The 15,487-nt window shown below is 44.7% G+C and overlaps 1 protein-coding gene across 1 annotated transcript in view; it reads left to right on the top strand.

Annotated features, from left to right (window-relative positions):
* Positions 1–2,093: 2,093 nt before the first annotated feature.
* The window catches only part of LOC112109401 (interleukin-10 receptor subunit beta), a 23,257-nt gene continuing 9,863 nt past the window's right edge, over positions 2,094–15,487 (top strand). Inside the window, 4 exon segments of the mRNA XM_026652191.2 lie at positions 2,094–2,407; positions 8,098–8,221; positions 9,594–9,751; positions 13,882–14,048. Coding sequence (XP_026507976.2) covers positions 2,350–2,407; positions 8,098–8,221; positions 9,594–9,751; positions 13,882–14,048 — 507 coding nt within the window. The 5' untranslated portion in view covers positions 2,094–2,349.

Genomic DNA, 15,487 nt, shown 5'->3' with positions numbered 1-15,487 from the left:
GTTCTTGTTGCCAAAAAGGCTAATGGCATATTGGGCTGCATTAGTAGGAGCACTGCCAGCAGATCGAGGAAAGTGATTATTCCCCTCTATTCGGCAACGGTGAGGCCATATCTGAAGTATTGCGTCCAGTTTTGGGCCCCCCACTACAGAAAGGATGTGGACAAATTGGAGAGAGTCCAGCGGAGGGCAACGAAAATGATCAGGGGGCTGGGGCACATGACTTCCAAGGAGAGGCTGAGGGAACTTGGCTTGTTTAGTCTGCAGAAGAGTGAGGGGGGATTTGATAGCAGCCTTCAACTACCTGAAGGGGGGTTTCAAAGAGGATGGAGCTTGGCTGTTCTCAGTGGTGGCAGACAACAGAACAAGGAGCAATGATCTCAAGTTGCAGTGGGGGAGGTCTAGGTTGGATATTAGGAAACACTATTTCACTAGGAGGGTGGTGAAGCACTGGAATGGGTTACCTAGGGAGGTGGTGGAATCTCCATCCTTAGAGGTTTTTAAGGCCCAGCCTGACAAAGCCCTGGCTGGGATGATTTAGTTGGTGTTGGTCCTGCTTTGAGCAGGGGGTTGGACTAGATGACCTCCTGAGGTTCCTTCCAACCCTAATCTTCTATGATAGATCCAGCCTCCTTTTGAAAACCTCCAGCAAAGGAGCTTCCACAACTTCCTGATGCAATTGGTTCTATTGTCCTACTGTAAGAATCTCTCCAGCTGACATAGGTTTCACACCTCAGAGTGATGTAGTTATACCAAAGTAAATGTGTAGTGTAGACCTGGCCTGAGAAGACTGAAGTCATGGGACTACTTACATCTAATCAGGCCCTTAATGTCCCTGTACAGTACTTCTGTTCCTCCTCTGTCAAGTGGGGATAATATTTCTCTAGATCGCTGGGGTGCTGTGAAGATGAACTAAAGTTTGCAAGGCACTTAGGTACTGTAGTGATGGGGAGTATCTAGATCAGTAGTTCTCAACCTTTCCAGACTACTGTGCCCCTTTCAGGAGTCTGATTTGTCTTGCATACCCCCAAGTTTCACCTCACTTAACAACTACTTGCTTACAAAATCAGGCATAAAAATACAAAAAAGTGTCACAGCCCACTATTACTGAAACATTGCATATGTTCTCATTTTTACCATATAATTATAAAATAAATCAATTGAAATATAAATATTGTATGTAGTATATAGAGCAGTATAAACAAGTCATTGTCTGTATGAAATTTTAGTTTGTACCAGTTTTGCTAGTGCTTTTTATGTAGCTTGTTGTAAAACTAGGCAAATTATCTAGATGAGTTGATATAGCCTTTGGAAGACCTCTGTGTACCCCAATGGGTACACGTACCCCTGCTTGAGAATCACTGATCTAGATGTATACTGGTGTATGTGCTGAGCACTGTTAACTCTATTGATTTCAATGGCAGCTGAAGATGCTCTGTATCTAAACAGGGTCTGATCCACTGGGAATAGCTACAAATGTATGATTGTTAAGAGACTTTTAATATGTATGTGCAGTAGGTAAGATTGTCATTATAGTAAATATATATAAATATCCCAAAGAGGACAGATGGTCCCAGAAAAAATATACTATATTCATAAAGAGAGTTATATTTCCCCTTTTATTAGCAACCAACGGCTTTTGCCCCGGCATGATTTGTTCCAGGGGTGGATACATGGAAGAAGGGATCGTTTCTCTTTGATAGTTACAAAGTGGTACAGTAAAAGTTACAAAGCTGCAGTACTAAACAGCGTCTTTTTATTGTAAACTCCCGCCCACCACCTTTGCTACAATACAAGAAGAAGGTAGGACAAGAAATCCACACCAGGAGAACGAGCTCGTGGGTGGAAAACGAGGGGACAGCCAAAAAGATCGATTGACACCCAGTCGGGGGACTCGAATGATCTCGGCGCTGGGTTTCTCCCTCCCAGGGCCTGGGCGCTCAGTCCGCCCGGAGATGGCGAGGCATTGGTTTGTCCTCCGGCCCCCAGCGGGATACAGGGAGCTGCCACCAAACACCTCCGCCCCCCGGAGCTTTCGCCTTGCCCCATTGAGCCCCGCTGCTGCTGCTCTGCAAGGCGTAGGGCCCGGCTACTGCGGGGGCGTTTGCGAGCGCAGCGGGCGGCGCGTTTCCTCCTGGCGCGCCGCACAGGGGACGGAGTTCACCTGCAGGAAGGAGAGGAGGGCCGGGCTGGGGACTGTCGCAGAGGGCTCGCCCAGTGCGGAGGCGGGACCAGGTGCCGGGCTGGGAAAGTACTGCGGGGCGGCGAGCTGGGGGCCTCCGCTGGGCAGCAGCCAGACGGGCGCCCCTGCCGCACCCCGCGGGCAGCCAGAGGGACCCCGAGCCCCTGGCCATGGCCCGGCGTTTCCTGGCGCTGGTGGCCGGCTGCCTTCTCTGGTCGAGTCACTCGGGTGAGTGCCGGGGCCGCTCCTGCCGGGTGGCGGTAGGGGGTCGCTTGGCTAGTTCCCCGCGGGTCCGAGGCCACGTGTACCACAGCGGGGCTCCGACACTTTCCCCGCCAGCGCCCCTTTCCCAAGGGAGCCCCCAGTGCGCCGGCGACGGCGCCTCCCCCCAGTGGCTCGGCCGGGGAACTAGCCGTGGCGCAGGAGCCCTGGGCGCACGTAGAGCAGAGCCGGGCCCTCCCCCCGAGAGCTTCTAGCCCCAGCGTGGGGCCAAGGGGAAGGCGGGCTGCAGAGCCCCAGGGCAGGCTGGGAGGGGCTTGGCTCCCAGGCGGGGCTGTGTGCCAGCAGCCAAACCCTTGTCACCTGGTCTGTAGGCAGCCCCACAAAGAGAGTTGGGAGGAGGGGGTTGAGGGAAGATAATTAGGTCGTTTTAGATCCCGGGGAGAACTTGGTGCAATCCTGCCCCCTCCCCTCTTTCCCCCCGACCTGGATGACAAAACTCCCATCGACTTCAAGGGGGCTAGGATTTTGCCCTTAAATTTGGATGTTTGGCCAACACCATCTCAGGCTTTCCCCTCTACACAGCCCTAGGACAAGCCTGGCTTTCTGGCCTGGTTGCAGGCTCAAACCACTTGAGGCAGGCATGTTTTCTTCCCCGCCCCATAGCTCCCAACAAAGGACATTGTGCTGAAACACATCCACGGCACAGGGCAGAGACAGATGTCCAGAATTTGCCTCCTGGCACTATGGGAGTTGAGAGAGGTTGGTTGGGTAGTTCTCCAAGGGGACTGATTATAGAACCATAGAAGTGTAGGACTGGAAGGGACCTCAACAGGTCATCTAGTCCAGTCCCCTGCACTTGAGGCTAAGTAATAACTAGACCAGGGGTCGGCAGCCTTTCAGAAGTGGTGTACTGAGTCTTCATTTAGTCACTCTAATTTAACGTTTCGCGTGCCGGTAATACATTTTAACATTTTTTAGAAGGTCTCTCTCTATAAGTCTATATTATATAACTAAACTACTGTTGTATGTAAAGTAAACAAGGTTTTCAAAATGTTTAAGAAGCTTCATTTAAAATTAAATTAAAATGCTGATCTTACGCCGCCGGCCTGCTCAGCCCCCTGTCGGCCCGGGGTTCCGTTCACCTATGCCGGCAATGGGCTGAACGGGGCCTGTGGCCAGGACCCCGGCTGGCAAGGAGCTGGCAGCGGGCTGAGCGGGGCCGGCGGCCAGGACCCCAGACCGGCTGCGGCGTGCCATTAAAAATCGGCTCGCGTGCCGTCGGTTGCCAACCCCTGAACTAGACCATTCCTGACAGGTGTTTGTCTAACCTGCTCTAATGATTCCACAACCTCCCTAGGCAATTTATTCCAGGGCTTAACCACCCTGACAGGAAGTTTTTCCTAATGTCCAACTTAAACTGCCCTTGCTGCAATTTAAGCCCATTGCTGCTTCTCCTGTCCTCAGAGGGTAAGAAGAACAGTTTTTCACTCTCCTCCCAGGAGTGGCGGAAGCTCCCTAAAAGTAGGGGGCCACCAGTGCCCGAACCATGGCTCCGCCCCCACACCACCTCATCCTCCTAAGAACCTGCCCTCTACTCGCTCCTATCCACCTCTCTTTCCCTCCCCCCACAATGTTCGTCCTTATGGCCAGTAAAAAGGGGGAGGGCATAGCCTCCCACTTTTAAAAGTGATGGGGCCATGGGCCCCTGGCCTGCCTCCTCTTTGTAACAACCTTTTATGTATTTGAAAACTGTTATCAGGTCCCCCCTCAGTCTTCTCTTTTCCAGACTAAACCCAGTTTTTTTCAATGTTTCTTCATAGGTCATGTTTTCTAGACTTTTAATCATTTGTGTTGCTCTCCTCCGGACTTTCTCCAATTTGTCCACTTTCCTGAAATGTGGCGCCCAGAACTGGACCCATTACTCCAGCTGAGGCCTTATCAGCACTCAATAGAGTGGAAGAATTACTTATCATGCCTTGCTTACTCCTGCCATACCCCCGGCCCTCTGCTCAGTGCTACCAATTGAAAAAAGCAGGCAATGCTCAGAAAAAAAAAATCATGCCTATGTTGTATGCATCCGCTATTGCAGCAGGATCAGGAGTTGACTGATTCTTGCAAATAAGTGTAAAGTTGTTTTCATTCCTGACCTCCCCAGTACTCGGCTGAATTGCTTGATTCTCAGGACTTCCCAAAGGCCCAGATCTGAGAAATCCCTACCTTTAAAACCCTTGTGCTGGGGCCACTTGGCCAATTCAGAACCTTTTCATTTTCAAAATATCAGTCTAGTGTACATTTACTCTAGAGTTTAAATATTGCTGCACTCTAATATCTTGTTTACAAGATGTATGATTAGGGAAAGAGAATGGTCTTTGGCTGATCTTTGGTATTAATTAAATATTAAGAGTCAGATTTTCCTCTCAGTTGCATGGGTATAATTCTATTGAAATCAAAAGACTATAAACAAGGAGAATTTGACCCTCCAGATCAGGGGTGGGCAAACTTTCTGGCCTGAGGGACACATCTGGGTATGGAAATTGTATGGCGGGCCATGAATGCTCACAAAATTGGGGGTTGGGTTGTGGGAGGGGGTGAGGGCTCCGGCTGGAGGTGTGGGCTCTGGGGTGGTGCCAGGGATGAGGGGTTTGAGGTGTAGGAGGGGGCTGGGTTTGGAGCAGAGGGGTTTAGAATATGGGAGGGGACAGTGGGTTGGGGTGTGGGAGGGGCTCTGGGCTGGGGGTGCGGGTTCCAGGGTGAGGCCAGAAGTGAGGGGTTAAGGGTGTGGGGGAGGGGACTCCAGGCTGGGGTTGAGAGGTTAGGAGTGCAGGAGGGGGCTCCGGGCAGGGCTTACCTTAAGCAGCTCCCGGAAGCAGCGGCACGTCTCCCCTCTAGCTCCTATGTGGAGGTGTGGCCAGGCGGCTCTGTGTGCTGCCCCATCCGCAGGCACCACACCTGAAGCTCCCATTGGCTGCAGTGCCAGCGCTTGGGGTGGGGGCAGCGTGCGGAGCCCCCTGGCTGCCCCTACGCATAGGAGCCGGAGTGGGGACATGCCGCTGCTTCTGGGAGTTGCGCGAAGCCACAGCACGCACAGAGTGAGACAAACTCCTGACCCCGCTCCCTAGCAGGAGCTCAAGGGCCATATTTAAAGGTCTGATGGGCTGGACGTGGCTCACAGGCTGTTGTTTGCCCACCCCTACAGATCTAAGTGCCTCAATCAGCCAAAGACCATATGTTTTGTGTAGGGGGAATATGTCTGTATAACTGAAACACCCAAGATTCCATGCAGCAACTGAAGAAAATAGCAGTGAGGAGAAAGTACTGAAGCTGATATTTATATTTTAAATGAAATTTGAACAATAAATATTTTAAAACAATATTTATACTATGGCCAGATAGATCTACCGCAATTTACAACAGCTGAAATTCTGGCCCTGCGCTTATAGCAAAAGACTATCGTATAAAGTCTTAAAAGTGATCTGAAAAGGAATTTCTTTTTAAATGGATCTGAGCCTGAAACTTTGGGGATAGTTTGGGAGGACCATTTTATTTTACAAATAAAATTAAGTGTTATCAATTTGTTTCCTATTTGTTTTTACATTGCAAATAACAAGCTTGTCAAGTTTTTCCTTTTATGGTTTTGCTGGAGGACATTTGTGAAGATGCTTATTATGAGCTCTCCCGTCTTAGTTGAAGGTGTGGGGTGATGAAATTTTGACAAAGGGCTCATTGGGTAGTGGAGTCAAATAGATGATAAAAATTAAAACTTCAAATAATCTAAAATCCCTGCTCTTCTGAATTGCAGAGAGCTGAGGCTCTTGCCTCCTTTGATGTTGTTTTTTAATTAGTTCACCAGTCAGACAGACCAGATCTGATTTTTAGGAGAGGTGGGGAAAGCACCAAGCAGAACTTTTTTTAAACAAAAATCTTACACACCTCTTTATACATCATAAAGAAATGAAAAGGGGCACAAATCCACTTCCCTTTCCAGGTCACTTTTATTTATGTTGTGTTGAAATTGTGAGTGTGGAGAGTTGTGTAGCCCCTTTGGAGAAAATGAGATACAATGGAAGCTGCTTGAGCCAGCCAGAAGGCTGCTTTGCCAAAACAATGTTACCTCATGTTGTCTGCAACCGATTATTTTCTGCACTAGGAAATTGGACATTCCTTTCCAGTTTTTCAGCAATGGTGTAGAGCTCTGAAAATGAAATAGGGTGAAAAACAATTGTCTATACTGGACCTTATGCCCTTTGGAAGCACTGGTGCAGCTGCACCATTGCTGAAAAATTAGTAACCAATGTCCTAGTTCAACAAGGCCCTAGTGTAGATGGCCCCATAGGGGACTAGATGTGACTTCATTTGGAGCCAGTCAGTGGCACTCTTGAGTTGGCCACAGAGGATGTTGTAGAGTGTATGGGAGTCCATACCTTCCTATTTCCAGTGGTTGAGCATAACACCTCTACAGCACTGCTAACCTGGGACAGAGAGACAGAGTTTTGAACTTGGTCCATTTACAGTAGCTTCATCTTGGTCTACATTGAAAAGTTATGTTGGCATAGCTACATTGTTCAGGGGTGTGAAAATCCACACCCCTGACCAACATAGCTAACAACCCCCCCAGTATAGACACAATTACGTCAATGGAAGACTGCTTCCATGAACACAGCTAACGTCTTCCAAGGAGGTGGTGTTCCTACACTGACAGAAAAACTCCTTCTGTTGGTGTGGACTGCATCTGCAATATGGGTCTACGCCAGTATAGCAATGCCAGTATAGTCTCCATAGCATAAACATATCCTCAGTACACCTCTACCTCGATAGAACGCTGTCCTCAGGAGCCAAAAAATCTTACCGTGTTATAGGTGAAACTGCGTTATATCAAACTTGCTTTGATCCACCGGAGTGCGCAGCCCCGCCCCCCCCCGGAGCACTGCTTTACCGCATTATATCTGAATTCGTGTTATATCGGGTCACGTTATATCGGGGTAGAGGTGTATGTAGCAGATCAGGAAACATCTTGATGGCCATAGATGAAATCCTGTTGTCACTGATGTCAATGGGACTTCTTCCCATTGACTTTAATTAGGCCAGGATTTCACCTTACAAGCTTATTTGACAAGGAGGAAAGTGAAATGCCAGAATTTCTTTAAATCAAAAATTCTAGATCCAAATTATGTACATAAGTGACATTCTCTTCAATTTAATGGACATTCTGACTGAAATTTTATGGGTACAGGAAGAGGTCACATTTGAGGAAGTAAACTCTGTACTTGAAATGAAGTTCCTGTGTTAAGATTTAGTTTCTGTCTTGTGCAGGTGCATGGAGTGTACTTCTCACACATTAGTTTCATGCATCTTTACATCTAAAATATGCACATAAAATTGCTAATTAGTTTTTTTTTTCTTCTTAAAGAGCATACCCATTATTTGGTTTCTCTCTTGTGGCTTAAAATGAAATCGGCTCTGAAGCACAACAGTAAGAGCCGTGCTTTGTAGCTGGCTTGGCTGGTATAATTTCTGACTCATCTGTAAAGAATCAAAATGATGATCATAACTCAGTAGTCACGGAAACTACTAGTTAGCAGTACAGTATGTGTATATTCCAGCAATACTTCTGGTCTCTTTTCCAGTTTTCAAAAAGAGTTATTTGTTACTTTAGTCATTGGAAGAACATATATTACAGTGGTTTGTTTGTTTTTCAGCATTTGGAATAGTGCCGGAACCAAAAAATGTAACAATTAATTCAGTTAACTTGAAAAGCACTCTACAGTGGGATCCACCTACTTTTCACAAAGAAAATATTACTTATACAGTCGAGTATATAAGGTAGGTCTAGGAGCGTTGTGTATTTACCTTTGCAAGATGTCTTAGATAAACTTAGTTTATAGTATTGTGTTCTTGTGACTTTTTTTTTCCAGATGTGGACTGTCCCTTTGTTTTGGCTTATGCACATAAGACCTTCTCCTGAGCTAGATACCTATTAAAGGGCATGCTTTATAGTTTTTAATATTCATTAGTTTGTCACATATTCATCTGGAGTGGGAAACACAGTGTAATCTTAACTGTAATCAGTCAGCTACATGTACATTTACATTCTCTGTCATAGGAAACTACTACTTCAACAGGCTTAGTACTAATGCATTCTCCCACGTTTTCCATTTTCTAATGCAGGCAACAGGTTCCACTTTTTCCCCAGAGCAATCTGTTTGTCAGGGCCCTCTACAGACATGGCTAGTGAAGTGCAGCAAGAATGTTCCCCTGTCTGCTGCCTCTGTGCTCAAAAGCAGAGGTTCTCAGCAGCTTACTCTGAGGCCTCATTTTGTCAGGAATTTTTCCCATTTTTTCCCTCCAGATTGGTCTTTGTCTGGGAGGGGAAGGATTTTGTGGGGAGCACTCTAAAGAAGGCTTGAGAACTCCCCCAGTCTAGTATTAGATCCCTGGCTGCTTCAGTAGCTGAACAAAGCCCCGACATCAAATTACTCCGATGAGTCAAAAGGTTCATTTCTTGGCAAAGAAAGAGTAGGACCTTAGGGAGGGGGAATGGCAGACAGTCAGGTGCCTGCTGAGAAAGGGCCTCTAAAATGATGTAGAACATAAAGTAAGCGTGTCTGCTATGTCAGTCAGTGGGGGGAAGGTACGAGGGATGTGTGGGACCCCCAAACTGCCAGGCTAGCAAGCTCCTATTCCAGGGTGGGCTCTAAGTACAAAACAGACGTAACATTCCACATATTAACTAGTACCCATTCAAGACCTGGGCATATAATGAAAGATTAGGATAGTGTAAGGCCTATCCAAAGGACCATTTGTAGAAAGGTGAGAATTAAACTGAAAATTCAGGCATAGTTGAACTTGGCTGTGGTATCAGGCATTTTCTGTCTGCTCAATCAGGATTTGCAGGTGCCAAGTCAGAGCAACAGTGTGCTTTTTGCTGAATGGTCACCTTAATCTCTACCTTTATCATAAAGTAATAATAGACTATCCTAATAGATGTTACGAGTGTCTAATACCTATATATAAGTATGTGTGATAGATATATGAATGTTCTTATTTTTTTCAGCTAATGAGTTTTGCCTGAGTGGTAATTAGCAATGTTAATACATGGTGAGTGAGTACTGCCACTTACCTGCTTCACTGAAATGAAGGATATTTTCTGTTCCTAATATATGACTCAGATGCAATTCTTTTGCCTCCCATACAGTAGTATTTTTAACAGGAATGTGTGTGTGAACATTGTCATCACGGAGTGTGACTTCTCTTCTCTGCCTGTATATGGAAACTACACCTTGCGAGTCAGGGCTGAATCAGAAAACGAAAAGTCAGACTGGGTGAACATCATCTTTAAGCCAATCGATGACAGTAAGGCTTCCCCTACACGGGAAACTTTTGCCCACTAATAGCGAACTGTTAATTAAATAAAATTGCAATTAATCTGAATAAGTAGCAATATTAAAATACAGATTGTTTTAAATGTACAAATTATTTTAAGTAAAGTATGAAATATCCAAGTCCTATTTGGTATACTTTTGGGGAAGAGGAGAGTTGCTCTCAGAAATACTCCTGGGGGAAATCTGCTCCAAAAAAATTAAACATTCTGCTTACAATATTTTCAAATTCTGCAAAATTCTGCATATTTTATTTGTCAGAATAACAGAAGTTTCAATTATTTTTGGTCATTTATTTCAAAATACCTGTCAGCAAGTATGTCTGTAACAATATAGACAACAAAAAAGATTCAGGAAATGTTTTTTGGCAAATAGATTCCTTACTAGGCATATTAATACAGAACTCTGAGTAATAATTCATTTAAACTACAATATAGAAATGTATTTCCTGCACCCCTCAGTAGCAGTGCAAAGGCTTGGGGGAGTCAGAGGTAATGGAGGAGCTGAGGGAGAGGGAAGTAATTGCTGGGAAGGAGCCTGGGTGTGAACTTGGAGGGCTGTTGGGTATGGGTGGGAAAAGTATGGAACAGATTTTTGGGGGGGGGCAGGGAGGGATTGTTAGGGAGCTTCCCCCGTGCAGACCCTGGCTGATCCCTAGCCTCTCCCATTCAGTCAGGCACATCTGCCCCTGTCCCCATGTTTCCCTGCACCCCCATGTGTCGTCGTACCCCCTGTCCATGTGTCCCTCCACCCCCACTTGGACACCCACTCCTCCCATCCCCATGTGGCTCTGCACCCCTCTCCCTGTCACCATGTGTCTCTGTTCCCCCACCCAGCCACCCTCCTGTCCCTATGTGGCCCTGCACCTCCCTTCCCCCTGTGGCCCTGCGCCTCCACTCCCATTCAGTCCCTGCCCCAGTCTGTCTTCCCCCACTAGCTCTTACGAGTCCCTATCTGACCCCCCCAACAGCCCCATGCTGTCTGTCTCCCCATATCTCCTGTCCTGGCCTGACAGGCGCTGTGAAGAAGGCAGGCTCTTTCTCTTCCCTAACTGGCTGGAAGCTGCTGCTTTGTTCTGTTGCCACAGCGCCCTCTGGTAGGCAAAAGGCAGAAGTGCAGCAACTTTCTGGCAGAAGCCTTTTTCTGTGCAAAAAACATTAAAAATATGCATGGCTCATTAATTATGCGCACATGAAGTGATGCAGAATTCCCCCAGGAGTACAGAAAATGTAGTAAGATCAAAAGTATATGTAGGTCATCACTGACTCTCTTCTTCCATTCTGAGACATCTTTTGAGGGATTTGAACACATATATATTTTTCCCCCTAAAAAAATATTGCATACAAATTTTTAGAGCAAGAGTGCTTTACATCCAAGGATTCTAACTTCCTACATATTTAAATCAGTTCAGCTACTTTCTTGTCACTAAGCGGGGGGGGGGGAATTAACCCTCCTCCTCCCCTCCCCCCCCATCCTATATTTGGATATGTTCAACGGGGGAAACGTTTACTCTTCAATAAAAAAAAAATCATTTTGAAGGTACCATGTTTGATGTTTGCTGTCTTGTGTGAAAGGTGGTGGAACTTGGCACTGCAACACTTTCTTATAGCAGAGATCTTGGGCAGCATGCTGTTGTCTGAGTTTGTGGGGAGCAGGATCTTTGTCAATGCATTCTCAAAATTATTTCATCCATTAGCAAGCACAATTTTGTCTACTACCCAAAACTTCCATTTCTCCACTGCACAGATGTCAATGGGAAGCTATGCAAGAGGCCTCTTTGGTTTCTCTACCTCTAGAAACAATTCTTAGTTTTCTCTTCTTCTCTGGCTTGGCTTGGATTTACTTAAAGCTTAACCTTTCTAGTCCTTGGTTTTCAGAGTTTAAGTTTCCAGTCTCATTTTCTCAATGCAATTGTTGTTTATATCAGGACAGTGTTTATGACATAATTTTTCCATATTAAATTCCAAATTCATAAGATGTTGTGGCCATTGCTCTTTGATCTCTTCACTTGGACATCTCTCTGTAAACTCACTCCCATATCCATGCACTAATTCTTGAAGGACTTTTTTAAAAAGACTTCAAAGCACTGATGAGTTTAAAGTATTCATTGAGAAAAATCCCTCACAGCAGGACAAAAGACATATTACCAGTTACTCTATAGGAAATCTGAAAATGGTTACAAGGGGAAGGTTAGTTGCATACATTAGTGCAAATATAATACTTAAGGAAGAAAAAGAAATTTGGAAAATGAGAGCACGTTTTTGGGATTTGTCTTTTTTCAAAAGCTTAACTTGGAGAGAATTAAAACTGGCCGAACAGAAAAGCTGTACTACAACATAGAAAATTGAAGTATTTAACAAATACTATGAGAGTTAGGGTAAAGCCAAAAGAAACAGTAGTACTTAGCATGAACCCCCATATCAGAAAACAAAACCATTAACAAGTCAGAGTTTTATAAAGAATTGCATTGAAAACAGGATTTTGATTCACATTTCAAGGAAAGAGTTAACTTCTAAGCAACACTGACCTTCAAAAGCCAATTTATAATTGGACTAAAGAGTCTATGTATAAAACTAATTGAGGGAGAAGACCTGGCAGCACTGGTGAAATCTGCAATGTAGATAGGACTCTTAATCACTGTGTCATTTTTACCACAGTATTGTTTAATCCTGCTCAGAGCACCTAGCCAGGTGTATCATACGTGTATCTTACAGTTTCCACCAGCATTACCACCAACAGAGTTGTCGTTGTTGGGAAATTACCTAATGTGTAGGTGCAGCCTAGGAACATCAGAGTCACCAATGGGGAAATTTTTCCATAACTTTAAGCCAGTTTAAAACCAGTTGGAACTACCGTGTAACCAAGGCTGCCACAGCCAGAACTGTTTTTATAACTAGTTTGAATTTCTGGAAAAATGCAAAGCCTTGTCTACATTGAGCTATTTCTTAAAATCTCCCACTGATGCTCTAGCCCTGGTGTAACTTCACTACTGGTAGCAATGGTTGGAGTGCTAGTGTAAACTGACCATCGGCATTTTTACAACCTGAGTACAGGTTTAAATGAGAAGCACCCATCCAGTGGTACAGGTGGAACACTGGGAGAGTTTATGAAAGAGTTCATTGTAGACACAACCTAACTGAGGACTAAAGTACTCACTAAACTAAGTTATTTAGTGGAACAAAAATACAGTAAAAGGAGGCAGTTTCAAAATATAAAAATGTATCCTTTGATGTAAAAAAGAATTAATAATAAATTCAGAAGCAATTCAAGAGTTGCAGTTCCTCAAATGAGTTGCACTGCAGAGAGCAATAAAAACACTTCACCAGAAAGTTTCCTCAGCGAAGTCCGACATCTCTGAGCTGCAGCTCAGTGGGGAAATGCAGGCAATAAGATGCCCTGGGAGTGGGTTCCTTAGTGTTCTTACTTCTTCCACTAGTGAAAGCAGCTGGCGGGACAGAACTGAGGGTGGCTTAGGCTACGTCTTCACTACGGGGGGGGGGTCAATTTAAGATACGCAAATTCAGCTACGCGAATAGCGTAGCTGAATTCAACGTATCACAGCCGACTTACCCCGCTGTAAGGACGGTGGCAAAATCGACCTCCGCGGCTTCCCGTCGACGGCGCTTACTCCCACCTCCGCTGGTGGAGTAAGAGCGTCGATTCGGGGATCGATTGTCACGTCCCAACGAGACGCGATAATTCGATCCCCGAGAGGTCGATTTCTACCCGCCGATTCAGGCAGGTAGTGTAGACCTATAGTGAGTGGAGGAGGCACAGACAGCAAAAGTGTCTTCTATTTAAATGAGACAAGTGGGTGAGGTAATATCTTTTCTTGGACCAACTTCTGTGGTTGGGACCAACACAGCTACTATTATACTGTATACAGCAATGGAAGATAGTCTATTTAAGTGTAAAGACAAATTCACTTTATGACACATCTGTGAATGAAGAGTTTATTTATCCTTGATTCTTTGAGGTGAAAGAGTTTTCTTCAAGTAAATAAGATGATGATAGTGATTAGGTGTAGTGCTGTATGCCGTATAAAAATATCACTCTGAGAGATTGTATTTTTGTGATTTTTTTTTCTCCTCTCTTCTCATTTAGCAATCATTGGACCACCTGATGTAAAAGTGAAATCTGAATCCGGATCTTTGCATGTAGATTTCACAGGCCCTGTCGCTGTACAAGAGTCGCATGTGTGGCCTTTAAATAAATATTATGGCTCTTGGGTTTACAGGGTGCTATACTGGAAAAAAGGCCATAGTGAAGAGGTAACTTTTGCTCAACTGACTATTGCGTAACTCTGCTTTACAGCTGCAGCTTTGAACAGGCATTTCTAGGTATAATATGATATTGATAATGTTCTGAGACATAACATTGCTGACGCAAAACCAAGATCTCTGAAAGTTAGTGATATCAGCAACTTATAATTGTCACAACCTGCATTCAGTAGCAAACTGGCAGAGGGAATGAGTAACCACCTACTAAATAGGCATAAATTATCCTTCTATAGTTAGAAATAGTTATTAACTTATGAGGGTTTATTCCCTTTGTGCATCAGTGTTTTTATGTTTTCAGTGGTATATACTGCAGTCCTCACAACAGTACCCATGCACACTGCACAAAAAAACAAATGTAACTTAGAAGTGTCTACATAGGTAATATCTAGGGATATGATGAATAGCTGCTCCGCAACCAAATCATATGTGATTCAAGCAGTTTTGCTAGAATGATCTATTGTACAATACTGGCTTGAAAAAAGACTGGATTTTGGATGCTTAACATGGCTGCTGCCATAGGGTCAGTCTCTCTCCTGCTACCATCTTCCCTGTCATCAGACATAATCTATTTACTCTTTCACTTCCATTATGGTCACCCTCCGCTAAGCCAGAGAGACATTCTGTCCCAGAGGTGGGCATGTTCCACAGCCCCACAGACTCCACCACACTGTATGCATGGAAAAAATGTTATAAATAATAGGTTAATTATAGTGTCATAGAATGTTGCTTTTGATCCAAGAAAGACAGAAATTTCTATCAATATCAATGGGAATATACTAGATCTTTGTACAACACAGGAAATTTTTATACATGAAGACTTTGGTGCAGCTATTATTCTGATTCATATTCGGTATCCTTCACAATTCCCAGTCTAGTACTTAATATGCAGTTCCAGAAATAAAGGAATCTTCTCATCCCTAACACCTTATTAGCCCCAGCTCACGAATAATGGAGGAAGAGGGGGAAAAGAGAGTGTTATTCTGTAGAGAAAGTCAGTGAGTCCATACCTGGTCAAGCAACCTTCGGCAAACTGCCAAAGGAAGCAAGTTACCCAAAAAGAGATTTCACGAAGAATACTCTGATTCCAGTACTCGAGTGCAAACCTGGGAGATTCCCTCAGTGATTAAAGAGGCTTCCAAGAAGTGCCAGACAATGAGATTTCATTAGATCTTTTTTTTAAAATTTAGTACTTGGATAGTTTGTTCAAGTATATTTATTCCCTCACAGCAGCCAAGTCTCCTAAGACCCACCTACAAAAAAAATGTGTCCTAGTTTACTGTAAGCCACATCTAGAAGTAACAGCACTTTTAGCTGATGTCACCTAGTGTGACGTTGCATAGGGAGTGAGGCAATCTCTTTTGGTATCACCTCCTTAACCAGGGCCGGCTCTGGCTTTTTGGCCGCCCCAAGCAAAAAAAAAAAAAAAAACC

Source organism: Terrapene carolina, unplaced genomic scaffold (genome assembly GCF_002925995.2).
Source record: "Terrapene carolina triunguis isolate 2854851 unplaced genomic scaffold, T_m_triunguis-2.0 Scaffold31, whole genome shotgun sequence".
NCBI lineage: Eukaryota > Metazoa > Chordata > Testudines > Emydidae > Terrapene > Terrapene triunguis.
The sequence above is the reverse complement of the archived record's forward strand: the minus strand, read 5'-3'. Positions and strand labels throughout refer to the sequence as shown.